The sequence below is a fragment of the Thalassophryne amazonica genome, chromosome 10 (genome assembly GCF_902500255.1).
Source record: "Thalassophryne amazonica chromosome 10, fThaAma1.1, whole genome shotgun sequence".
NCBI classification, from domain to species: domain Eukaryota; kingdom Metazoa; phylum Chordata; class Actinopteri; order Batrachoidiformes; family Batrachoididae; genus Thalassophryne; species Thalassophryne amazonica.
In genome coordinates this window covers 100,152,503-100,177,871 of record NC_047112.1, presented here as the reverse complement: position 1 = coordinate 100,177,871, position 25,369 = coordinate 100,152,503, and the positions used below count along the sequence as shown (strand labels likewise).

General features: G+C 41.6%; 2 protein-coding genes across 3 annotated transcripts in view; both read right to left on the bottom strand.

Moving 5' to 3' along the window:
* The window catches only part of LOC117518171 (E3 ubiquitin-protein ligase HERC2-like), a 248,382-nt gene that overhangs the window by 172,904 nt on the left and 50,109 nt on the right, over positions 1 to 25,369 (bottom strand). Inside the window, exons 15-27 of the mRNA XM_034179230.1 lie at positions 7,069 to 7,320; positions 6,795 to 6,988; positions 6,501 to 6,701; positions 5,958 to 6,186; positions 5,727 to 5,851; positions 4,893 to 5,071; positions 4,604 to 4,788; positions 4,353 to 4,508; positions 4,058 to 4,243; positions 3,533 to 3,709; positions 2,963 to 3,066; positions 2,719 to 2,869; positions 2,386 to 2,600 (exon numbers count right to left, since the gene is read on the bottom strand). Coding sequence (XP_034035121.1) covers positions 2,386 to 2,600; positions 2,719 to 2,869; positions 2,963 to 3,066; positions 3,533 to 3,709; positions 4,058 to 4,243; positions 4,353 to 4,508; positions 4,604 to 4,788; positions 4,893 to 5,071; positions 5,727 to 5,851; positions 5,958 to 6,186; positions 6,501 to 6,701; positions 6,795 to 6,988; positions 7,069 to 7,320 — 2,354 coding nt within the window. The remainder of the gene's footprint in view (positions 1 to 2,385; positions 2,601 to 2,718; positions 2,870 to 2,962; positions 3,067 to 3,532; positions 3,710 to 4,057; positions 4,244 to 4,352; positions 4,509 to 4,603; positions 4,789 to 4,892; positions 5,072 to 5,726; positions 5,852 to 5,957; positions 6,187 to 6,500; positions 6,702 to 6,794; positions 6,989 to 7,068; positions 7,321 to 25,369) is intronic.
* LOC117519293 (E3 ubiquitin-protein ligase HERC2-like) lies at positions 20,323 to 25,247 on the bottom strand. 2 transcript variants are annotated; one of them, XM_034180626.1, is made up of 13 exons: positions 25,055 to 25,247; positions 24,781 to 24,974; positions 24,487 to 24,687; positions 23,944 to 24,172; positions 23,714 to 23,838; positions 22,879 to 23,057; positions 22,590 to 22,774; positions 22,339 to 22,494; positions 22,045 to 22,230; positions 21,520 to 21,696; positions 20,953 to 21,056; positions 20,710 to 20,859; positions 20,323 to 20,591 (listed from the first exon to the last, which is right to left on the bottom strand). In XM_034180626.1, exons 1-13 carry the CDS (start codon positions 25,152 to 25,154, stop codon positions 20,448 to 20,450), a joined length of 2,130 nt encoding a protein of 709 aa, XP_034036517.1. In that variant the 5' UTR covers positions 25,155 to 25,247; the 3' UTR covers positions 20,323 to 20,447. The 2 variants fall into 2 exon arrangements, with proteins under 2 accessions (XP_034036517.1, XP_034036518.1); XM_034180627.1 differs by having other exon boundaries at positions 21,520 to 21,681.

Genomic DNA, 25,369 nt, shown 5'->3' with positions numbered 1-25,369 from the left:
TAATACATACATACATACATATATATATACATATATATATATATATATATACACATATACCGTATTTTCCGGACTATAAGTCGCACCGGAGTATAAGTCGCACCAGCCACTTTATCCATTATAAAGAAAAATAAACCATAGATAAGTCGCACTGGAGTATAAGTCGCATGGACATACAGGTATGTTAACTTAACATGAAATTTCAGATGATAATATTATGATATTATGATGATAATATCTGCACATTGTTCGAGCACCCATGTGCGGACTCGTTCCTCTAGCTGTGGCCGTCTAGCTTTTAGCCCGCGATTAGCTTTTTTTGTTTTTTTTTCATGGTGGTTAGAGTAACCTCTGCTTTCCTCCAGTCCCTCACAAGTTTCTCACTCACTCCAAACTCTCTCTCTGCTGATCAATTACCGTTTTCGGATGCATATTTCACCAGTCGCAACTTGTAATCTGCAGAGTATCCTTTTCTTTTTGGTGGCATTTTTTTCTGGCCTTCTCCATTGTCTTGTTAAGTTATCAGTAGTGTTGAAATTTCTATTTTTCTATGGTAGTCAGAAGTCGCAGGAACAGTCACACAAGCCTTGCATTTTACCTATGGATATGTTTGCATTTTGCGGACCACATTGCGAGCCGAACCATGCAGCACCTACCTGCGCAGCTCATTACCTCCCTGTGGTGTCGAAGCCAGCTCCTTCCAAGTGCAGATGCTAATCCTCCGCCGTCGCTCACCCAGTGCTCCCACACAGCTCTGAGCATCAACTCTGCTCACACTGATATCCAAGGGTTGAAGCTGTTTTGTTAGCCCTCCCGGAATAAGCACCGTGTTCGTCTGCTTCACGCTGTTTCACAATCATTGTGTGGGTGAAGTGAGGAATACGCGTCCAATGTTCTGTTCTCTGATTGGTTATCACGACCAGCGTGACCTATAGGACGGCTGCCATACTACAGTGCCCATGATGCATTGCATTTCCGGCCATTTTAAATCTTAGAGCGACTCTGTCACGTAAAATTGTTTTATTACGGTAAATTAATTGAGAATCTACCGGTATATTTTTCATTTATAAGTCGCACTGGAGTATAGGTCGCACCCCCTGCCAAAACATGTAAAAAAGTGCGACTTATAGTCCGGAAAATACGGTATATATATACATACATACATATACACATGTATATACATATACACATGTATATACATATATATATATATATATATATATATATATATATATATATACACACACACACACACACATACATACATATATATATTCATTGTTACACAGGCCATTCAGTGCTTCGTGTCGATTCTCCTCCCACGAGACTGCCTCTTCTAATGCCTTTTTTAGAGACACTCGAAAGCCAGCTTTCAGTGTCCCACCTTCCTTGCCATATATTGAAGAGCTGCTGAAGTGCTGGTCTGATCCTAAATCCTTCACCCATATGCCACAGGATGGCAGGGCACTGTGTGCAATGAATTGATGCACCACAGCATGGCATAGACCACATGCCTTCAGTGGACAGTGTTGTTAGTAATGCCTGCTGATGCTGCCCAATGTACGGTCACTGATGACCTCCTTACCAAGAGCTACAACACAGCGGATCGAATTGGTCGTCTGGGGAACTCTCTGTCTCACCTTGCCCTCGCACTTTCACGGTCTCTCCAGGATAATGGTGCTGACACTGCCACACAGAGCCTGGAGTGATACTTCACTCCAGGCTTTTGCCTACAGGTCATGAGAGCTTGGCAGGCAAATGCCAACCCTGACCATAGCCCGGCGCCAGGTGTTCACTGATCAGGTTCATTTGGGTAGTTGTCTTGTCATTTTGATTTAAAAAGAGGAAACACAGTTGTTTGACAATAAATGGCTTCACCCAACCACTAAGCATGAGTGAAAAAAAAAGTTTTGTGTTGTCATTCATATTCTCTTAAAAATGGCCAAAAAAAGCTAAAATTCTGCCAGGGTATGTAAACGTTTGAGCACAACTGTAGACAGACAGACAGGAATACTTCAGAGTTTAATGTATTGATCAAAATTGCAATTCAAGGTTTGGTTGAGACTCAGAACAGTGGGTTGCAGAATTCCTAAGGTTGTTAACGGCTGCTAAACATTTTATTTTACTTTTGAACTTACTTGTGTATTTGAAAAATGAGGCCAGAACAATACTGCGATTTAAAATGTATCCATTCACAAATCAGCTCATTATCGGAGTAGCAAACTGTCAGTGATCACAATAAAGTGGAGCTTTAAAGTTTGGCACTTAGCACAGACCAATAATAGCATACAGTGAAGGTACTCAAACATGTTCTGTAAAAATGAATTACTGCTGCCAATGTGTAATTTATTTGTATATCTCATCAATTCACAGTCAGGCTCGTACCTTCACAGTGTGGTCCTGAGTGTTGTTGTCAGCAATGGCCTGCAGGAATGGCTGTGCATGGTCACTGAGAGTTATCCTACGGGAGTAGAGTTTGACCTTATCTGGAGTGGTTGTACCCAAAGAGCTGCAGTGGTCTTCATCCTTCTCTTCATTGTAGTTATAATGAATCTGACTGGTCTGAAGGCCACCAGAAAATATGGAGGACTGGAGCCATTCTGCACACAGATTAAAAGATAAAATATAGTTGTTAAATTTGGAACCAATCAAAATGAAGATTTTTAAAAATACTAAATGTTAGATCTCAAATAAGGTTATTCAATCTTTTGAACCCACTGGCACATTCAATCTCCATAGGGCACAAGGGGGTGCTTTTGCCTAAGTAGGAGGCATGGAGTCCGAGCAGAAGCCCCAGGTTCCTTTCTGTATCAATAAGAGGGGAGGACAGACTGCTGAGGTCCGGAGTGGTGACCGTCTCCTGATTAGGCTGCAGATAATAATAATAAAAAGATTATGTCCTCTGGATGATTCAACATTTGAAAACTATACTGAGATAAATTTATGTTGTGATGAGCAGTACCTCCATATACTGGCCGACACAGAAGGCCTGCATGGACTCCCTGGTGTCCTCAAACTGCAGTGCAGCTTCCAAAGCAACCACAGGATCCTCTCCAGCAAACTGGGCTGCATAAAAAATATTACACCAACAGGAACACAATGAAAATGAGGATTTTCTCATCAGGGTTTTTTCTGATGTTAATCACAAACAACTAATCTAATATCACAACCAAAGTAAAGACATTCAAACACAAATGGAAAGTACATGTTATCAGACTCATCACATTTAGCTCACAACAGCATTTTCTTTATGACATTAAAATGACTCACTCTTAACTTTTTAAAACATTTATATTTATTTATTTTATATTCTAGCCAAACAAGTGGGTCTTACATGATACAGTTTTCTAACTATGCTTGCCTTGTTGAATGGAACATTCAGTTCATGAAAATAGTTTGCACTCACAATTACTTGTGTGCCAACCACTCCACTCAAAATATTCAATCATGTATAAAAATGCACAAATCAATTCAATGTTACTGGAATATTAGGCAGATACAATAAATCATCCACTGATCTATTCATCCTGACCTAGAACACTGTTGCCACTTAGAGACTGTGACTGCGCCTGGAAGTCTTTGATGTCATACACCCTTCCATCAATGACTGTCCAGAATCCACCATCTTTGTTGTGATTCTCTAGGTCTGCCTTGCGGATGAGGGACACCTCTTCATTGTTCTTAGAATTTTGGCCTGTGAAGAAGGACCCTGTCATAACAGCACAAGATTGTTACATTCAAACAATATTGATGGTGTAGCTGATCACTAATCTTCTTTTACCATTACAAGCTCAAATCAGAAAAAGTTGGGATGCTATTAAGTGACTTGAAAATGTTTATGTATCCATCCCGTGACTTGTCTCAAGACAACTGTCTGCAAAGCGATGATATAACCGTTATATTAAATATAAATTTCCCCCATCCCAACTTTTGTTAGAATGTGGTGCAGACCTTAAATACGGAAATTAATATGTATTTAAAATGCAGTGTGTGTGTGTTGCATTTTCCATACTGTCCCAACTTTATCTGATTTGGAGTTGAATGGCTGGTATTATACCCATAATTCCTGGCCATGCCAGGTCTTCGTTATCATCTCTCTCATGTCCAGGGGCCAGGTGGTTGAATCGGTCCAGGTGCTCCAGGAGTCCAGCCAGGAGGGGAATAGAACCAGTCTCCTGCATCAAACCTGCATCAATGGTGATGAGGAGGACAATGGACAACACCAGCTCAGGGAGGAGCACACCTACAAAAGAAAATAAAATGACAATAGGTCATGTCTAACATCCCCTGTTAACATACAACTAACAACACCGTGTTATGAAACACATTCAGCAGATTTCACAGAAAATTACCAGTTAGGTCTCCTTCAATAACACGGGAGACTTCAGCAAAGTGACGGCAGCCAGTACATGCAATACTTGTTGCAACTGGGAGAATGTCTCCAATGTGAGTGCAGAGTAGGGCAATGTACTTTTTTAACAGGGAGCCAACACCCAGGAGTTCAGGGTCTGCAAAAGTAGAAGCAAACAACACTGCCAACCTAGACCCAATTATCAAATCTGTCACAACTGAAAAACACAATGAGTTAAAATGTATGACTCACTGTATCCACTGGCATTTTCTATGCCATTCACACCCAGGTACAGCTTGCTAACCAACAGCCTCTGGAAGCGTAGCAGTAGGTCCAGCGATGCAGAGCGTTCTTTGCTGACATGTTCTGCCTCGAGATAACTGGAGATACGTCGAGCAACATCCTTCAACCTGGCAATGGTCTGGGATGCAATATTCCTATAGGCACATGAACTGTAAATTATCTACAAGCTAATCATGAACAACAGCAAAGGGGTTACTTTGTGTTGTGGCATAAATGACGCGGCATCAGTAAGGCAAACCTTAACAGCTGCTGTACAAGCTGCACCAGAGGCAAGCTTTGTTTTCCTGCTGACTCATAGATTCCTGTATTGATGAGATCTTTGTCCAGCATGGCACGACAACGGTGCATGGAAGAGGCATTTGCCTCCTGCTCATCTATCTCCTTCTCTTTCTGCGCCTCCTTCTTGGCCTCAATGTCCTGACAAACAGTGACAAAGGATGATGATCTTTCACAGTGGGAAAGATTATTTCAATATATGCAGGTGGATACAGGGTATGTGAACCAGTGATGTCCAATATCATACAAGTATAACATCACATAGGCCGCCACTTATTTATTTGTTAACCACAAACTGAAATAAACTGAGCATGGTGTTGACCACTTGCAGAGCTTCAGTTATACAATTATTCAATTATACAGTCTCACTGCTTCCACAAAGAAACACAACAAAAATGATCAAGGACTAAAACCAAATATTTTTATTTGTTCCATTATAAAAAAAAAAAAAAAACGTTATCTACCTAAGGACTCCTCATCCCCATCCACCTGGCCATGGGAAAGAATAGATCATTTAGCCTTTATTGTCATTGTACATGGGGGGGGGTGAAAAAACAAAATTGGAAAAAAGAGCAGCTCCCCCAAACTTTTTTTACTGAGTAAGACGTTGTGATTTTTGGACATTGGTGCACTAGATGAGTTGAGTGGAATTTGTAATGTTATACAGAAAATTAGACCAGTCGATCACAGATGCTGAAACTGTTGGCATTTGAAAACAAGGGTGATGTGACACTATTTCACAAATAGACACTGCATTGAGGTAGAAATGCACAATGATGACTTTAAACACACTGACCTGTATCTCAGCAGTGATGGCTGCTTTCAAGGCAGACTCCAACCCCCCATCAGCCATCAGGCTGCTCACCAACAAGTCTATCATGAACCGACGTCCAGGACTCACACTCATCTCATTTCCAGATGCTGGAAGAAAAATTAAAGCAGTTTTCCCCAATTTGTCTTTTTCAGGGTATAGTCACACATTCATTATTAAGCTCAATCAACATTAAGTGTTCTGGTTCCCACTCACCGGCATTAGGCAGCAGTGATGATAATGCTCTTGCCCTTTCCTCAGCTGTGGGCAACAGCACTGACCAGCCACTTTGCAGAACAGCTTGGGCTGCTGCCTGCACAGTATTGAGCACCCCGGCATTGCTAGCTAGCAGAACCACTGCTTGTTTTAGGTTGTTAAGCAGTGCACTACCAAGACCCAAGCCCAGATCCTCTGGATCCACTTGGTTACTGATGGCTGCATGGAGCTGAAGACACATACAAGGCTTTGTTCGGACTGCCAGTAAAAATCCAATTTATACACATATACAGTTTGAATCTGATCCCATGCTGCAAGAGTAAACAGTTAAAAATTGCATTAAATCAGTTTTTCAACCCAAAATCTGCTTCAAGCTTGATTCGTACATGATTTGAATGTGATTCAAATCTCATTTTTGCAAACCTATTTTGGTCTAAACGCTCAGATTGGATTTTGGAAGCTGTACCATGTTCAACTACAAGTTGAGTGAAGAAATACACACATAAGATATCTGCACTGAAACACTGACACACTGTCCCCTACCTGCAGCCTGAGTAGGTTGAGTGTGGCAACCACCATGCACTCCTTCTCCTGTGAGGGAGGCCAGTCAGAGCTGCCATCCATGCCCTCGCTCACCTGTCGCAGCAGCAGGTCCAACTGCTCAAAGGTCATTGGGCACACATCCACCACAAAGGGCAAACGCAGCCCAACAGACCACTCTGAGCATGAGGACCACGCAAAGCTCTGGAAAAATAAATAAACAAATAGATACATACATGTCATCCTTTTCTGGTCAGTGTCATCATTTACACAGAATTCAGTAGTGATGGATGTTACCTGTCCTGGGCCACAGGAGATCCCCACTATGTGTTTGGAATTCAGCCCTGGGAGGGCTTTAGGTTGATTCTTAATGGAAAATAATGTATCAAAGTGCTGCAGCTTATCATTACTACCCCAACTGTGAACCTCTCCATCCTCAGTCAGAGCCTGGCAATGTGTAGAGCCCACGGCAACATTCACAACTTTTTTTCCTACAGAACATTGCAGGACACAGAGATCAGATTTCTACATTCCCGAAGGCTGACTTCCCCAACCTCCCATGTTGACGTACCCTGTAGACTGTCGAGTAATTTGGGGTAGCGCACATGCTCATCAGTGCCATGACCGAGCCGTTGGTTGTCTCCCTTTCCCCATGTGTACACTTGGCCATCTTTGGTGAGGGCCACTGAAAACTGACTGCCGCAGCAAACTTTAACTATGTCCAGGTCCTGCAGTTTCTCCACCAGTTTTGGCGTCTTGCAGCCATCACTTCCTCCTCTGCCCAGTTTTCCATAGTCTCCATCACCCCAGGACCACACCTGACCTGAAGAACCACCAAACAAAAGTTGTCCGTGGTGAAGCAAAAGGTGCTTAAGGTCAGAATAGTCACAAAGGAGACTGTTCTTACCATTTTCAGTCACAGCAAGTGTCTGAGCGTCACCGCTTCCACATGCAACATCCACCACCTTTAGACCTTTCAGTGCTGTCACCAGCATGGGTGTAGTTTGGTCCTCACTTGAGCCTGAAAACACATTTGGAAGAAACGTTTTTAGTGAAAAACAGAAAGAAAAAAATACAGCTATTCAAGAGGAGACTATCTTATCTTTCAGTGCACACGTCACTCACCGTGACCCAGGCGTCCATAGTTCCCTCTGCCCCAAGTATAGAGCTCACCATCAGCAGTAATAGCAGCACTGTATGTGCTCCCGCAAGCAATGTGGACCACGTGTCTTCCTGTCTGCTTACCATTGAAGGCTGCAATCATAGTTGGCTCTTCTATGTATCTGAAATAAAGGAGAAATTAAAACAATGGCATTGGAAAATGTTTAAAGAATATGGAGAAAAATTTTTGTGAGGGAATCCTGAGATTCACAATGAAGAGCAAGCCTTTATTTGCATGGAACCTAAAGCTGCTGTATTTTTTTTCCAGTCGATAAAATTTGGTTGACAAATAACATCAACATTTACTGCATTTTACTTTGTGCCTTAAACACTCAAAATCTAAGCTTTAATGATAAAACTGAGAATGTGAATTGTTAAAGGTGCTTTCAATTTAGCAGCAAATAAATTTCCATGTAAAAAATGTTTTCCTTTATACAGTGAATCCGGAAAGTATTCACAGCGATTCATTTTTTCCACAATTTCTGATGTATATGATGATTTCTAAATTCTCTTTTTTCCCCCTCAGAATTCTACTCAACACCAAATAATGAAAACATGAAAAAAATCTTTTTTGCAAATTTATTTTATATATATATATATATATATATATATATATATATATATATATATATATATATATATATATATATATATATATATATATATAAACAAGTCACATGTATACAGTGCATCCAGAACAAATTCACGCCGCTTCATTTTTTCCACATTTTGTTATGTTACAGCCTTATTCCTAAATGGAAAAAAACTATTTTCCCTCAAAATATATTAAAAATAATAAAAAAAAGAAATCACATGTACATAAGTATTCCCAGCCTTTGCCATAAAGCTTAAAATTGAGCTCAGGTGCATCCTGTTTCCACTGATCATCCTTGAGATGTTTCTACAGCTTAATTGGAGTCCACCTGGGGTAAATTCAGTTGATTGGACATGATTTGTAAAGACACAATCCTGTCTACATATAAGGTCTCACAGTTGACAGTGCATGTCAGAATACAAACCAAGCATGAAGTCAAAGGAACTGTCTGTAGACCTCAGAGACAGGATTTTCTCAAGGCACAAATCTGGGGAAAGGTACAGAAACATTTCTGCTGCTTTGAAGGTTACAATGAGGACAGTGGCCTCCATCATCTGTAACTGTAAGACGTTTGGCTCCACCAGTACTCTTTCTATAACTGGCTGCATGTCTAAACTGAGTGATCGGAGGGAAAGGGCCTTAGTCAGGGAGGTGACCAAGAACCCAATGGTCACTGTCAGAGCTCCAGCATTACTCTGTGGAGAGAGGAGAACCTTCCAGAAGGACAACCATCTCTGCAGCAATCCACCAGTCAGGCCTGTATAGTAGAGTGGCCAGACAGAAGCCACTCCTTATTAAAAGGCACATGGTAGCCCACCTGCAGTTTGCCAAAAGACACCTGAAGGACTCTCAGACCATGACAAACAAAATTCTCTGGTCTGATAAGAAAAAAATTGAAGTCTTTGGTGTGAATGCCAGGCATCATGTTTGGAGGAAACCAGGCACCATCCCTACAGTGAAGCATGGTGGTGGCAGCATCATGCTGTGGGGATGTTTTTCAGCATCAGGAACTGGGAGACTAGTCAGGTCATTCTATAACTATAAGTCATTCAGGGAAAGAATGCAGCAATGTAGTACCACCATGCTTTACTGTAGGGATGGTGCCTGGATGGCTAGTGAATTTTGTTTCTCATAGTTTGAGAGTCCTTCAGCTGCCTTTCAGCAAATTCCAGGCAGACTGCCATCTGCCTTTTACTAAGGAGTGGCTTCTGTTTGGCCACTCTACCATACAGGCCTAATTTGTGGATTGCTGTCAAGATGGTTGTCCTCCTGAAAGGTTCTCCTCTCCCCACACAGAGGAATGCTGGAGCTCTGAAAGAGTGAAAATGGGGTTCTTGGTCACCTCCGTGACAAAGCCCTTTCTCCCCCAATCGCTCAGTTTAGACATGTGGCCAGCTTTAGGAAGAGTCCTGGTGGATCCAAACATCTTCCATTTATGCATGATGGAGGCCACTGTGGTCATTGAGACCTTCAAAGCAGCAGAAATGTTTCTGTACCTTTCCCCAGATTTGTACCTCAAAACAATCCTGTCTCAGAGGTCTACAGACAATTCCTTTGACTTCATGTTTGGTTTGTGCTCTGACATGCGCTGTCAACTGTGGGACCTTATATGTAGACAGGTGTGTGTCTTTCCAAATCATGTCCAATCAATTGAATTTACACCAGGTGGACTCCAGTTAAGCTGTTTTCACTGATCTCAAGGATGATCAGTGGAAACAGGATGCACCTCAGCTCAATTTTGAGCTTCATGGCAAAGGCTGTGAATACTTAAGTACATATGATTCTGTTTTTTTTTTATCTTTAATACATTTGCAAAAATAAAATACACTAGAAGCATTCGGAGAGTGCAAATCGCCAAGGCCATGGGGTCACTGACGCCATAACATCTACACGCCGTGGAATCATTGAACCTAAAAAAGTCTAACAATGAGGATTGCTAGTAAAAAAAAAAGTTTAATCTGCTGTGACTGGATAGCATGTATCCTTAGCGCTTGGCATCACAGTTTATTGCAACTTGCACCTTTCCCAGAAGCTACTGTCATCTGAGCACTGATATTGATATTGCATGTGCATATAGACAAAAACAAATAAGAGACAAAATTCAATTATTCATCTAAACTGCAAATATATAAATTTTTTAACATTTATGAAACACTAAATAAATAACAGTAAATTCTGAAATAAAACTATTTTTTAAGTGTTGCATGTGCTACACAAGGCCAAAGGGTCACTGACCCTAAAGAGATTCCCTCCTTGGCACAGTGATCTATTCAACAATTCAGTGTTACAACCAGAACTATGATACATACACTTTTCTTTCCTTTATATTTGACATCCTTGACCATGAAAACATAGCACTAGAACTTGGAATCACTTTTATGTCTTTATTAGTTCAAAAGTTATTGTATAAAAACGATTTTTCGGTAATGGCGGTTTTCTTCTGGATCTAGCTCCATAACATTTGAAGCTACATCAAATCTGATGACACCTTACTGAATCAGTACAGATTCAGCTACAATTTGGTGTTAGTTGTACATCTCTAGCTTCATTTGTCACCTCACACTGACACATTTTCTATCTTCCCTATATTTTTCCATATTCTGGATCACCAGATCCGGAATCCGGATCCGATCATCATCAAACTTTGTTGTTTGATAGAACATTTGACTATGTTACACCCTAATTTTTTTTCAAGCCTTTCTGCCTTGTTATTGTGGAGTTAGAAACTAGAATGTCAAAATTCCCCCTATCCCACAATGGTGAAGAATCCTTTAAAAAATTCCTGGATCCGGATCACCACTAAAATTTAATCACTTGTTCCTCTTGTCATTTCCAACCACTCCACAAAATTTCATCAACATCCGTTCAAAACTTTTTGAGTTATCCTGCTGACAGACAGACAGACAGACTCGACCGAAAACATAACCTCCTGGCGGAGGTAATAAAAGCCTTTTTCACACTGTCATTATGGGATATTGTGTGTAGAATTTTGTAGAATGAATATCATCCATTTTGGAATAAGGCTGTAACCTAAAATGTGGAACAAGTGAAGTGCTATGAATACTTTCCAGATGCACTGTATAATTTGGTGGAAATACAAAAGTGAGGCGGTCACTTAGGACACCAAATATCTGTAATTATTTACGTGGTGTCTCCATGTCCAAGCCGGCCACCATCGCCGCAGCCCCAGGAGAACACCTCACCATTGGATGACAGGGCCAAGTAATGCTGCCCATCAGGATGAGCTGCTAGCTTTACAATCTTTCTGGAGCTCAGGCCATAGACTAAGGTCGGAGCCTGCAACAAAATAATTCAGTGAGTCAATCTACTGCAAACAAGAGAATGAAAGAACTATAATTTTTTTTTTCTCATTTTTACCTGAAAAAAGTCAGTTTACTCTGAGGGATTTATAAATAAAGAGAAAACAAATCCAGAACAGAACTGACCAGAGTTGTGCTCTTGTAGTTCTGAGTGTAGACAGCACCACTGCTCGACAGGATGAGGAAACCCTTTTCTGAACAAGCAATTTGTGTGACTCCGAGGCTGGACATAGCTTTACACTGAATGGGTGCATTGACATTGGCGTAACTTTTCCAGCCCAGTAAGCCCCAAGCAATCACCTCCTGCATGGTTCCCTGGAACACAAAGACCAAAAAAAGGAGATGCCAATTATCTCTTTGCTGCAGTTGTGCCTCACAGTAGAACTAGCCAGTGATAAAGAAACTGCCTTGTAAAATCTGTGTCCTTTGACAGTCTTTACAAGTGAATAACTACAACCCCAATTCCAATGAAGTTGGGACGTTGTGTAAAATGTAAATAAAAACAGAATGCAATGATTTGCAAATCCTCTTCAACCTATATTCAATTGAATACACCACAAAGACAAGATATTTAATGTTCAAACTGATAAACCTTATTGTTTTTGTGCAGATATTTGCTCATTTTGAAATGGATGCCTGCAACACATTTCAAAAAGTTGAGACGGGGCAACAAAAGACTAGGAAAGTTGATGAATGCTTAAAGAATACCTAACTGGAAACAGGTTGAGTGCCATGAATGGGTATAAAAGGAGCATCTCCAAAAGGCTCAGCCGTTCACAAGCAAAGTTGGGGCGAGGATAACCACTTTGTGAACAACTGCGTGAAAAAAACAAAAACAAAAACAAAAAAAGTCCAACAGTTTAAGAACAATGTTTCTCAATGTTCAATTGCAAGGAATTTAGGGATTCCATCATCTACAGTCTATAATATAATCAGAAGATTCAGAGAATCTGGAGAATTTTCTACACGTAAGCGGCAAGGCCGAAAACCAACATTTAATGCCTGTGACCTTCAATCCCTCAGGCAGCACTGCATTAAAAACTGACATCATTGTGTAAAGGATCTTACTGCATGGGCTCAGGTTTTCTCACTTCAGAAAACCATTGTCAGTTAACACAGTTTGTCCCTACATCTACAAGTGCAAGTTAAAACTCTACCATGCAAAGTGAAAGCCATACATCAACAACATCCAGAAACGCCGCCGCCTTCTCTGGGCCTGAGCTCATTTGAAATGGACAGATGCAAAGTGCAAAAGTGTGCTGTGGTCTGATGAGTCCATGTTTCAAATTGTTTTTGGAAATCATGGACGTCGTGTCCTCCAGACAAAAGAGAAAAGGCCATCCAGATTGTTACCAGTGCAAAGTTCAAAAGCCAGCATCTGTGATGGTATGGGGGTGTGTGTTAGTGCCCATGGCATGGGCAACTTACACATCTGTGATGGCACCATCAATGCTGAAAGGTACATCCAGGTTTTGGAGCAACACATGCTGCCATCCAAGCAACATCTTTTTCAGGGACGTCCCTGCTTATTTCAGCAAGACAATGCCAAGACACATTCTGCACGTGTTACAACAGCATGGCTTCATAGTAAAAGAGTGCATGTACCAGACTGGCCTGTCCAAGTCCAGATCTGTCACCCATTGAAAATGTGGAGTGCATTATGAAGCGCAAAATACAACAACGGACACCCTGGACTGTTGAACAACTGAAGTTGTACATCAAGCAAGAGTGGTAAAGAATTCCACGGACAAAGCTTCAACAATTAGTGTCCTCAGTTCCCAAACGCTTATTGAGTGTTGTTAGAAGGAAAGGTGCTGTAACACAGTGGTAAACATACGAGGGCTGTCAATAAAGTAACGGTCCTTTTTATTTTTTCCAAAAACTATATGGATTTCATTCAGATGTTTTTACGTCAGACATGCTTGAACCCTCGTGCGCATGCGTGAGTTTTCCACACCTGTCGGTGACGTCATTCGCCTGTGAGCACTCCTTGTGGGAGGAGTCGTCCAGCCCCTCGTCGGAATTCTTTTGTCTGAGAAGTTGCTGAGAGACTGGCGCGTTGTTTGATAAAAATTTTTTCTAAACCTGTGAGACACATCGAAGTGGACACGGTTCGAAAAATTAGCTGGTTTTCAGTGAAAATTTTAACGGCTGATGAGAGATTTTGAGGGTGAGACTGTCGCTTTAAGGACTTTTCACCGGTGCGAGACGTCGCGCAGCGCTCTCAGGCGGCGTCATCAGCCTGTTCAAGCTGAAAACCTCCACATTTCAGGCTCTATTGATCCAGGACAGTCGTGAGAGAACAGAGAAGTTTCAGAAGAAGTCAGTTTCAGCATTTTATCCGGATATTCCACTGTTAAAGGAGATTTTTTTAATGAAAGACGTGCGGACGGGTCCGCGCGTCGGGACGCAGCCGCCACGACGCTCCGCCACAGGAAAAACACCTCTGTTGAAAGCCTTAAGGACAAGTTGGAACATGTCCTGCCTGTTAAACAATTTCTCATATACTCACTCCACTGAAAGCCATCAAAAGCCGCCTGGATTTTACAAATGGTTATCAACACGGAGGTGTTTTTTCTGTGCCGCCGCACCGCGCCGGCTGCGTCCCGATGCGCGGATCCGTCCGCACGTCTTTCATTAAAAAAATCTCCTTTAACAGTGGAATATCCGGATAAAATGCTGAAACCGACTTCTTCTGAAACTTCTCTGTTCTCTCACGACGTCCTGGATCAATAGAGCCTGAAATGTGGAGGTTTTCAGCTTGAACAGGCTGATGACGCCGCCTGAGAGCGCTGCGCGACGTCTCGCACTGTGAAAAGTCCTTAAAGCGACAGAATCACCTCAAAATCTCTCATCAGCCGTTAAAATTTCACTGAAAACCAGCTTAATTTTTCGTACCGTGTCCATTTCGATGTGTCTCACAGGTTTAGAAAAAATTTGGATCAAACAACGCGCCAGTCTCTCAGCAACTTCTCAGACAACTGAATTCCGACGAGGGGCTGGACGACTCCTCCCACAAGGAGTGCTCACAGGCGAATGACGTCACCGACAGGCGTGGAAAAACTCACGCATGCGCACGAGGGTTCAAGCATGTCTGACGTAAAAACATATGAATGAAATCCATATAGTTTTTGAAAAAAATAAAAAGGACCGTTACTTTATTGACAGCCCTCGTATCACTGTCCCAGCTTTTTGAAACGTGTTGCACGCATCCATTTTCAAAATGAGCAAATATTTGCACAAAAACAATAAAGTTTATCAGTTTGAACATTAATATCTTGTCTTTGTGGTGTATTCAATTGAAAATAGGTTGAAGAGGGTTTGCAAATCGTATTCTGTTTTTATTTACATTTTATACAACGTCCCAACTTCATTGGAATTGGGGTTGTACTATTCAAGGTTTCTCATAAATTTGCTCCCTGTCAACTAAATGTAAAATGTCAAAAGCCACGAGTCTCCACGTCTGACATGTAACTTCTTAAAAAAAAGTGAAAATCTATGTGTCAAAATCAGTTTCAACCTCAGTAACCTACAACTTACAGGAAGCTAATATCATACTGTATACAAAAATGTTACTCCAAAATCATTTTATATGGTAAAAGATTAGAGTATAATAATAATCTGCCACAAAAACTACAAGTATCAAAAACAGCTGCCACCTTGTGCGATGTGGGGGATTACAGTGTGGAGGGCTGTAAGGAGAAGCCAAGCGGTCCAGGTGAGCCATGATCACTACAGCTGTTTGCCTCAGGTCAATGGCCAGATCATTATCCTGTGGCAAGGTCAAGTATCGCAGGAAACTCTCATTGGGACTTAGAGGAGCTGTCAGAATCTGAAAATCATAAAAAAGAAAAGAAAAACCCCCCCCCCAAAAAAACCAAATCAATTACTTTGATGCTCATCCAAAAACAGCAGAACAAAGACTCAAGGGCAAATGTATTAAAGCAGCATATGATGCACTAGACCTACTTTATTTTGATAACATTTTAAAATAAGAATTACTATACTATAGTATAATATTTTACAGATTCAATAAATGGTAATATAAGCACAGGGTAATACTGTGAGCTATACATGTGTCAATGCAGTAACACTGTCATATTTAGATGCTTTATTGAAAGGTAATAAAAGTACACCCGTGGAAATGCTGAGCTAAAATGGTTTCCAGACATTATTCATAGGCAGTGCCCCCAAATAAAATACGTAGTCTTCATGAGCTGTGGTTTTGACATATAGTAGATATTGGTTCTCCGCACAGACATATAGTAGATATTGGTTCTCCTCATAGATATCGTTTAAGTTTATTCTTTGCATCATCAAATTGTTCGTATGTAACTGACAGACAAGATCAGTGTCACCTTTGGAATTTTACTACAGAGGGCAACTTTAGCTTCATTTCAGAATTTATAGGGTATTTTTACCCTCACTTTAAAGTTTTAGAGGGTAATGGCTAATTTGTGTACATTGTCAAATGTAAGCAGAATAATCATGTTTACCTGAATTCCTCTCACATTTAATTTCTGTACATGCAGCTCAGACTTAATCACTAATACAGGCTTGCTATAATAAAAACAAGGATAAAAAAAGAACAAGATTTCAACCTTATTTTTAAGAAAATATCAATGATAAAATATATGACTGGGAAAAACAGCCTTTTATTTGACTGAAAGTCAAAACGCAAAACAATGCAGGTGCATTTTCAAATGTTTTCTCAATCTTTTTACAATGAGTACCACCTTAGAAAATATTTGGCTTTCCAAGTACCACTATTACAACTGGAATTAAAAGTGTCACAGCACTCCATTTATTCACGATCAGTGTTCACCACAGCCATTCGTCATCTCTATTAATGACCCACCAAGACAAAAAAGTTTGTTAAATCATACTATTAACAACATGTCATTCATTAAAGCAGCTGAGGTTCGAGAGGCAGGGCTATGACATCATTAGTTCAGAAAAATTCTGTAAATTCAGTGGGGTGACTATACGACAGAAGGCACTGGGAGGCACCAAAAGCTGTGTATCTTCATGCAGGGTCAGCGTTCAAAGCTTGGGAATTACAATTAATTGATGCGAGCTTACGTGTATCAACAATGACTGCTGTTGTACATGTAACATAACAGGCCTACAGGCATCTGGGAGATTTCCATCAATTTATAATTGCTCTCCATCACGTCTGTTACGTATTTGTGGCTTGCTATCGGAAGCGTGTATTTGCAGAGTCTGACTCTTTTGAAGTATTGCTTCATTTCACTTCTCTTATACACCCTGGATTTCTATGGTTTTCCATGTAATAAACACAGCATACACCAGATTTTCGCTCACATCGGACAAAACGTTCAGCCCCATTGCAATTATTTCCATTAAAAACCCCTCACATGTACCAGAGGACAGAGCAAGGACAGAGCAATCTGGGCATGCCCGGCCCAGCTGCTTCTGGAAAGCTGACAGGTTTTCAAAATACCAGTTACTCTGATTAAGGGTCACCAGGGGGCTGTAGCCTATCCCAGCAGTCACAGGGTGGGAGGTAGGGTATATATGGTGCAGGACGCCAATCTATCGCAGGGCCACATATAGACAGACAAACGCATTCATGGTCAGTTTAAAGTTTCCACTTCACCTATTCTGCATGTTGCTGGAAGTGGGAGGAAGCCAAAGCACCCAGCGGGAACCCATGAAAACAAAGGGGGAAACACGAAAACTCCACACAAAAAGGCCCCAGGTGGGAAGCGATCCCATGACCTTCTTGCTGTGAAGCAACAGTGCTAACCACTAATCCACCGTGCTGCGACAACAACAAATTGCTCTTAAAAAAAGAAGCTGCTCTACTATGCAAGACACCTTTTCAAATCCAGAAGAACTATCATCAATTTGTCCCAACACAGAACTGGTAAAGATTTTGAGCCAACAAGACTGCCTATTGTATGACTAGACAGTTCTGGAAGTCCCCCAGACTCCACGTCAATGCTACCATAGACATTAACGCTTGTCCGATTGTCCGGGACAAGTGTAAAATGTGACCGGACAGCAATATGCTCAAATTGTTGTCCAACCGGACAAGTGGCATTTTTTGGTTTAAAAACATTCAAATTCTTTATTTTCATCGCTCGGAACCAAAATACCTGAATGCCGCCTTTTTGTTTTCTTATTTACATCACGTTTTGTGTCGCACCTCGTGAGAAAGCATCTTCGGTTTTTCCCGCCACTCTCCACGCAGCGGACAATCGGAAAACATGTTATCACAGGGTTCTCTCTAGACAATGGAACAACGGCGCCGCCATCATAGTGTCATACTCTGCTTTATACTCTGCCCTGCTCTCAGGTAGTTTTCTAAAATCCAGCCAGGCTGTTTGTGCTGAACTGCCCACTCGTCCCTCTCCCACCGACAGGCTGCAGCTCAGTGAGGACAGTGGGAAAAAAACTCTGTCAAAGTCTTCAGATAAAAAGAGCTCCTTCTGCTTGCATAGCTCCAGAAATTCATTTATAGGCTTTTACAGTTTCCAGGACTATATCGCACCGGGAGTATAAGTCGCCCAGCCCCTTATCATTATAAAGAAAAATAAAACCATAGATAAGTCGCACTGGAGTATAAGTCGCATGGACATACAGGTATGTTAACTTAACATGAAATTTCAGATGATAATATTATGATATTATGATGATAATATCTGCACATTGTTCGAGCACCCATGTGCGGACTCGTTCCTCTAGCTGTGGCCGTCTAGCTTTTAGCCCGCGATTAGCTTTTTTTGTTTTTTTTTCATGGTGGTTAGAGTAACCTCTGCTTTCCTCCAGTCCCTCACAAGTTTCTCACTAACTCCAAACTCTCTCTCTGCTGATCAATTACCGTTTTCGGATGCATATTTCACCAGTCGCAACTTGTAATCTGCAGAGTATCCTTTTCTTTTTGGTGGCATTTTTTTCTGGCCTTCTCCATTGTCTTGTTAAGTTATCAGTAGTGTTGAAATTTCTATTTTTCTATGGTAGTCAGAAGTCGCAGGAACAGTCACACAAGCCTTGCATTTTACCTATGGATATGTTTGCATTTTGCGGACCACATTGCGAGCCGAACCATGCAGCACCTACCTGCGCAGCTCATTACCTCCCTGTGGTGTCGAAGCCAGCTCCTTCCAAGTGCAGATGCTAATCCTCCGCCGTCGCTCACCCAGTGCTCCCACACAGCTCTGAGCATCAACTCTGCTCACACTGATATCCAAGGGTTGAAGCTGTTTTGTTAGCCCTCCCGGAATAAGCACGTGTTCGTCTGCTTTCACGCTGTTTCACAATCATTGTGTGGGTGAAGTGAGGAATACGCGTCCAATGTTCTGTTCTCTGATTGGTTATCACGACCAGCGTGACCTATAGGACGGGCTGCCATACTACAGTGCCCATGATGCATTGCATTTCCGGCCATTTTAAATCTTTAGAGCGACTCTGTCACGTAAAATTGTTTTATTACGGTAATTAATTGAGAATCTACCGTATATTTTTCATTTATAAGTCGCACTGGAGTATAGGTCGCACCCCCCTGCCAAAACATGTAAAAAAGTGCGACTTATAGTCCGGAAAATACGGTATATATATACATACATACATATACACATGTATATACATATACACATGTATATACATATATATATATATATATATATATATATATATATACACATACACACACACACACACATACATACATATATATTCATTGTTACACAGGCCATTCAGTGCTTCGTGTCGATCTCCTCCCACGAGACTGCCTCTTCTAATGCCTTTTTTTAGAGACACTCGAAGCCAGCTTTCAGTGTCCCACCTTCCTTGCCATATATTGAAGAGCTGCTGAAGTGCTGGTTGATCCTAAATCCTTCACCCATAGCCACAGGATGCAGGGCACTGTGTGCCATGAATTGATTGCACGCATTGGCATAGACACAATGCCTTCAGTGGACAGTGTTGTTAGTAATGCTGCTGATGCTGCCAATGTACGGTCACTGATGACCTCCTTACCAAGAGCTACAAACACAGCGGATCGAATGGTCGTCTGGGGAACTCTCTGTCTCACCTTGCCCCTCGCACTTTCACGGTCTCTCCAGGATAATGGTGCTGACACTGCCACACAGAGCCTGGAGTGATACTTCACTCCAGGCTTTTGCCTACAGGTCATGAGAGCTTGGCAGGCAAATGCCAACCCTGACCATAGCCCGGCGCCAGGTGTTCACTGATCAGGTTCATTTGGGTAGTTGTCTTGTCATTTTGATTTAAAAAGAGGAAACACAGTTGTTTGACAATAAATGGCTTCACCCAACCACTAAGCATGAGTGAAAAAAAAAGTTTTGTGTTGTCATTCATATTCTCTTAAAAATGGCCAAAAAAGCTAAAATTCTGCCAGGGTATGTAAACGTTTGAGCACAACTGTAGACAGACAGACAGGAATACTTCAGAGTTTAATGTATTGATCAAAATTGCAATTCAAGGTTTGGTTGAGACTCAGAACAGTGGGTTGCAGAATTCCTAAGGTTGTTAACGGCTGCTAAACATTTTATTTTACTTTTGAACTTACTTGTGTATTTGAAAAATGAGGCCAGAACAATACTGCGATTTAAAATGTATCCATTCACAAATCAGCTCATTATCGGAGTAGCAAACTGTCAGTGATCACAATAAGTGGAGCTTTAAAGTTTGGCACTTAGCACAGACCAATAATAGCATACAGTGAAGGTACTCAAACATGTTCTGTAAAAATGAATTACTGCTGCCAATGTGTAATTTATTTGTATATCTCATCAATTCACAGTCAGGCTCGTACCTTCACAGTGTGGTCCTGAGTGTTGTTGTCAGCAATGGCCTGCAGGAATGGCTGTGCATGGTCACTGAGAGTTATCCTACGGGAGTAGAGTTTGACCTTATCTGGAGTGGTTGTACCCAAAGAGCTGCAGTGGTCTTCATCCTTCTCTTCATTGTAGTTATAATGAATCTGACTGGTCTGAAGGCCACCAGAAAATATGGAGGACTGGAGCCATTCTGCACACAGATTAAAAGATAAAATATAGTTGTTAAATTTGGAACCAATCAAAATGAAGATTTTTAAAAATACTAAATGTTAGATCTCAAATAAGGTTATTCAATCTTTTGAACCCACTGGCACATTCAATCTCCATAGGGCACAAGGGGGTGCTTTTTGCCTAAGTAGGAGGCATGGAGTCCGAGCAGAAGCCCAGGTTCCTTTCTGTATCAATAGAGGGGAGGACAGACTGCTGAGGTCCGGAGTGGTGACCGTCTCCTGATTAGGCTGCAGATAATAATAATAAAAAGATTATGTCCTCTGGATGATTCAACATTTGAAAACTATACTGAGATAAATTTATGTTGTGATGAGCAGTACCTCCATATACTGGCCGACACAGAAGGCCTGCATGGACTCCCTGGTGTCCTCAAACTGCAGTGCAGCTTCCAAAGCAACCACAGGATCCTCTCCAGCAAACTGGGCTGCATAAAAATATTACCCAACAGGAACACAATGAAAATGAGGATTTTCTCATCAGGGTTTTTTCTGATGTTAATCACAAACAACTAATCTAATATCACAACCAAAGTAAAGACATTCAAACACAAATGGAAAGTACATGTTATCAGACTCATCACATTTAGCTCACAACAGCATTTTCTTTATGACATTAAAATGACTCACTCTTAACTTTTTAAAACATTTATATTTATTATTTTATATTCTAGCCAAACAAGTGGGTCTTACATGATACAGTTTTCTAACTATGCTTGCCTTGTTGAATGGAACATTCAGTTCATGAAAATAGTTTGCACTCACAATTACTTGTGTGCCAACCACTCCACTCAAAATATTCAATCATGTATAAAAATGCACAAATCAATTCAATGTTACTGGAATATTAGGCAGATACAATAAATCATCCACTGATCTATTCATCCTTACCTAGAACACTGTTGCCACTTAGAGACTGTGACTGCGCCTGGAAGTCTTTGATGTCATACACCCTTCCATCAATGACTGTCCAGAATCCACCATCTTTGTTGTGATTCTCTAGGTCTGCCTTGCGGATGAGGGACACCTCTTCATTGTTCTTAGAATTTTGGCCTGTGAAGAAGGACCCTGTCATAACAGCACAAGATTGTTACATTCAAACAATATTGATGGTGTAGCTGATCACTAATCTTCTTTTACCATTACAAGCTCAAATCAGAAAAAGTTGGGATGCTATTAAGTGACTTGAAAATGTTTATGTATCCATCCCGTGACTTGTCTCAAGACAACTGTCTGCAAAGCGATGATATAACCGTTATATTAAATATAAATTTCCCCCATCCCAACTTTTGTTAGAATGTGGTGCAGACCTTAAATACGGAAATTAATATGTATTTAAAATGCAGTGTGTGTGTGTTGCATTTTCCATACTGTCCCAACTTTATCTGATTTGGAGTTGAATGGCTGGTATTATACCCATAATTCCTGGCCATGCCAGGTCTTCGTTATCATCTCTCTCATGTCCAGGGGCCAGGTGGTTGAATCGGTCCAGGTGCTCCAGGAGTCCAGCCAGGAGGGGAATAGAACCAGTCTCCTGCATCAAACCTGCATCAATGGTGATGAGGAGGACAATGGACAACACCAGCTCAGGGAGGAGCACACCTACAAAAGAAAATAAATGACAATAGGTCATGTCTAACATCCCCTGTTAACATACAACTAACAACACCGTGTTATGAAACACATTCAGCAGATTTCACAGAAAATTACCAGTTAGGTCTCCTTCAATAACACGGGAGACTTCAGCAAAGTGACGGCAGCCAGTACATGCAATACTTGTTGCAACTGGGAGAATGTCTCCAATGTGAGTGCAGAGTAGGGCAATGTACTTTTTTAACAGGGAGCCAACACCCAGGAGTTCAGGGTCTGCAAAAGTAGAAGCAAACAACACTGCCAACCTAGACCCAATTATCAAATCTGTCACAACTGAAAAACACAATGAGTTAAAATGTATGACTCACTGTATCCACTGGCATTTTCTATGCCATTCACACCCAGGTACAGCTTGCTAACCAACAGCCTCTGGAAGCGTAGCAGTAGGTCCAGCGATGCAGAGCGTTCTTTGCTGACATGTTCTGCCTCGAGATAACTGGAGATACGTCGAGCAACATCCTTCAACCTGGCAATGGTCTGGGATGCAATATTCCTATAGGCACATGAACTGTAAATTATCTACAAGCTAATCATGAACAACAGCAAAGGGGTTACTTTGTGTTGTGGCATAAATGACGCGGCATCAGTAAGGCAAACCTTAACAGCTGCTGTACAAGCTGCACCAGAGGCAAGCTTTGTTTTCCTGCTGACTCATAGATTCCTGTATTGATGAGATCTTTGTCCAGCATGGCACGACAACGGTGCATGGAAGAGGCATTTGCCTCCTGCTCATCTATCTCCTTCTCTTTCTGCGCCTCCTTCTTGGCCTCAATGTCCTGACAAACAGTGACAAAGGATGATGATCTTTCACAGTGGGAAGGATTATTTCAATATATGCAGGTGGATACAGGGTATGTGAACCAGTGATGTCCAACATCATACAAGTATAACAACACATAGGCCGCCACTTATTTATTTGTTAACCACAAACTGAAATAAACTGAGCATGGTGTTGACCACTTGCAGAGCTTCAGTTATACAATTATTCAATTATACAGTCTCACTGCTTCCACAAAGAAACACAAACAAAAATGATCAAGGACTAAAACCAAATATTTTTATTTGTTCCATTATAAAAAAAAAAAAAAAACGTTATCTACCTAAGGACTCCTCATCCCCATCCACCTGGCCATGGGAAAGAATAGATCATTTAGCCTTTATTGTCATTGTACATGGGGGGGGGTGAAAAAACAAAATTGGAAAAAAGAGCAGCTCCCCCAAACTTTTTTTACTGAGTAAGACGTTGTGATTTTTGGACATTGGTGCACTAGATGAGTTGAGTGGAATTTGTAATGTTATACAGAAAATTAGACCAGTCGATCACAGATGCTGAAACTGTTGGCATTTGAAAACAAGGGTGATGTGACACTATTTCACAAATAGACACTGCATTGAGGTAGAAATGCACAATGATGACTTTAAACACACTGACCTGTATCTCAGCAGTGATGGCTGCTTTCAAGGCAGACTCCAACCCCCCATCAGCCATCAGGCTGCTCACCAACAAGTCTATCATGAACCGACGTCCAGGACTCACACTCATCTCATTTCCAGATGCTGGAAGAAAAATTAAAGCAGTTTTCCCCAATTTGTCTTTTTCAGGGTATAGTCACACATGCATTATTAAGCTCAATCAACATAAGTGTTCTGGTTCCCACTCACCGGCATTAGGCAGCAGTGATGATAATGCTCTTGCCCTTTCCTCAGCTGTGGGCAACAGCACTGACCAGCCACTTTGCAGAACAGCTTGGGCTGCTGCCTGCACAGTATTGAGCACCCCGGCATTGCTAGCTAGCAGAACCACTGCTTGTTTTAGGTTGTTAAGCAGTGCACTACCAAGACCCAAGCCCAGATCCTCTGGATCCACTTGGTTACTGATGGCTGCATGGAGCTGAAGACACATACAAGGCTTTGTTCGGACTGCCAGTAAAAATCCAATTTATACACATATACAGTTTGAATCTGATCCCATGCTGCAAGAGTAAACAGTTAAAAATTGCATTAAATCAGTTTTTCAACCCAAAATCTGCTTCAAGCTTGATTCGTACATGATTTGAATGTGATTCAAATCTCATTTTTGCAAACCTATTTTGGTCTAAACGCTCAGATTGGATTTTGGAAGCTGTACCATGTTCAACTACAAGTTGAGTGAAGAAATACACACATAAGATATCTGCACTGAAACACTGACACACTGTCCCCTACCTGCAGCCTGAGTAGGTTGAGTGTGGCAACCACCATGCACTCCTTCTCCTGTGAGGGAGGCCAGTCAGAGCTGCCATCCATGCCCTCGCTCACCTGTCGCAGCAGCAGGTCCAACTGCTCAAAGGTCATTGGGCACACATCCACCACAAAGGGCAAACGCAGCCCAACAGACCACTCTGAGCATGAGGACCACGCAAAGCTCTGGAAAAATAAATAAACAAATAGATACATACATGTCATCCTTTTCTGGTCAGTGTCATCATTTACACAGAATTCAGTAGTGATGGATGTTACCTGTCCTGGGCCACAGGAGATCCCCACTATGTGTTTGGAATTCAGCCCTGGGAGGGCTTTAGGTTGATTCTTAATGGAAAATAATGTATCAAAGTGCTGCAGCTTATCATTACTACCCCAACTGTGAACCTCTCCATCCTCAGTCAGAGCCTGGCAATGTGTAGAGCCCACGGCAACATTCACAACTTTTTTTCCTACAGAACATTGCAGGACACAGAGATCAGATTTCTACATTCCCGAAGGCTGACTTCCCCAACCTCCCATGTTGACGTACCCTGTAGACTGTCGAGTAATTTGGGGTAGCGCACATGCTCATCAGTGCCATGGACCGAGCCGTTGGTTGTCTCCCTTTCCCCATGTGTACACTTGGCCATCTTTGGTGAGGGCCACTGAAAACTGACTGCCGCCAGCAAACTTTAACTATGTCCAGGTCCTGCAGTTTCTCCACCAGTTTTGGCGTCTTGCAGCCATCACTTCCTCCTCTGCCCAGTTTTCCATAGTCTCCATCACCCCAGGACCACACCTGACCTGAAGAACCACCAAACAAAAGTTGTCCGTGGTGAAGCAAAAGGTGCTTAAGGTCAGAATA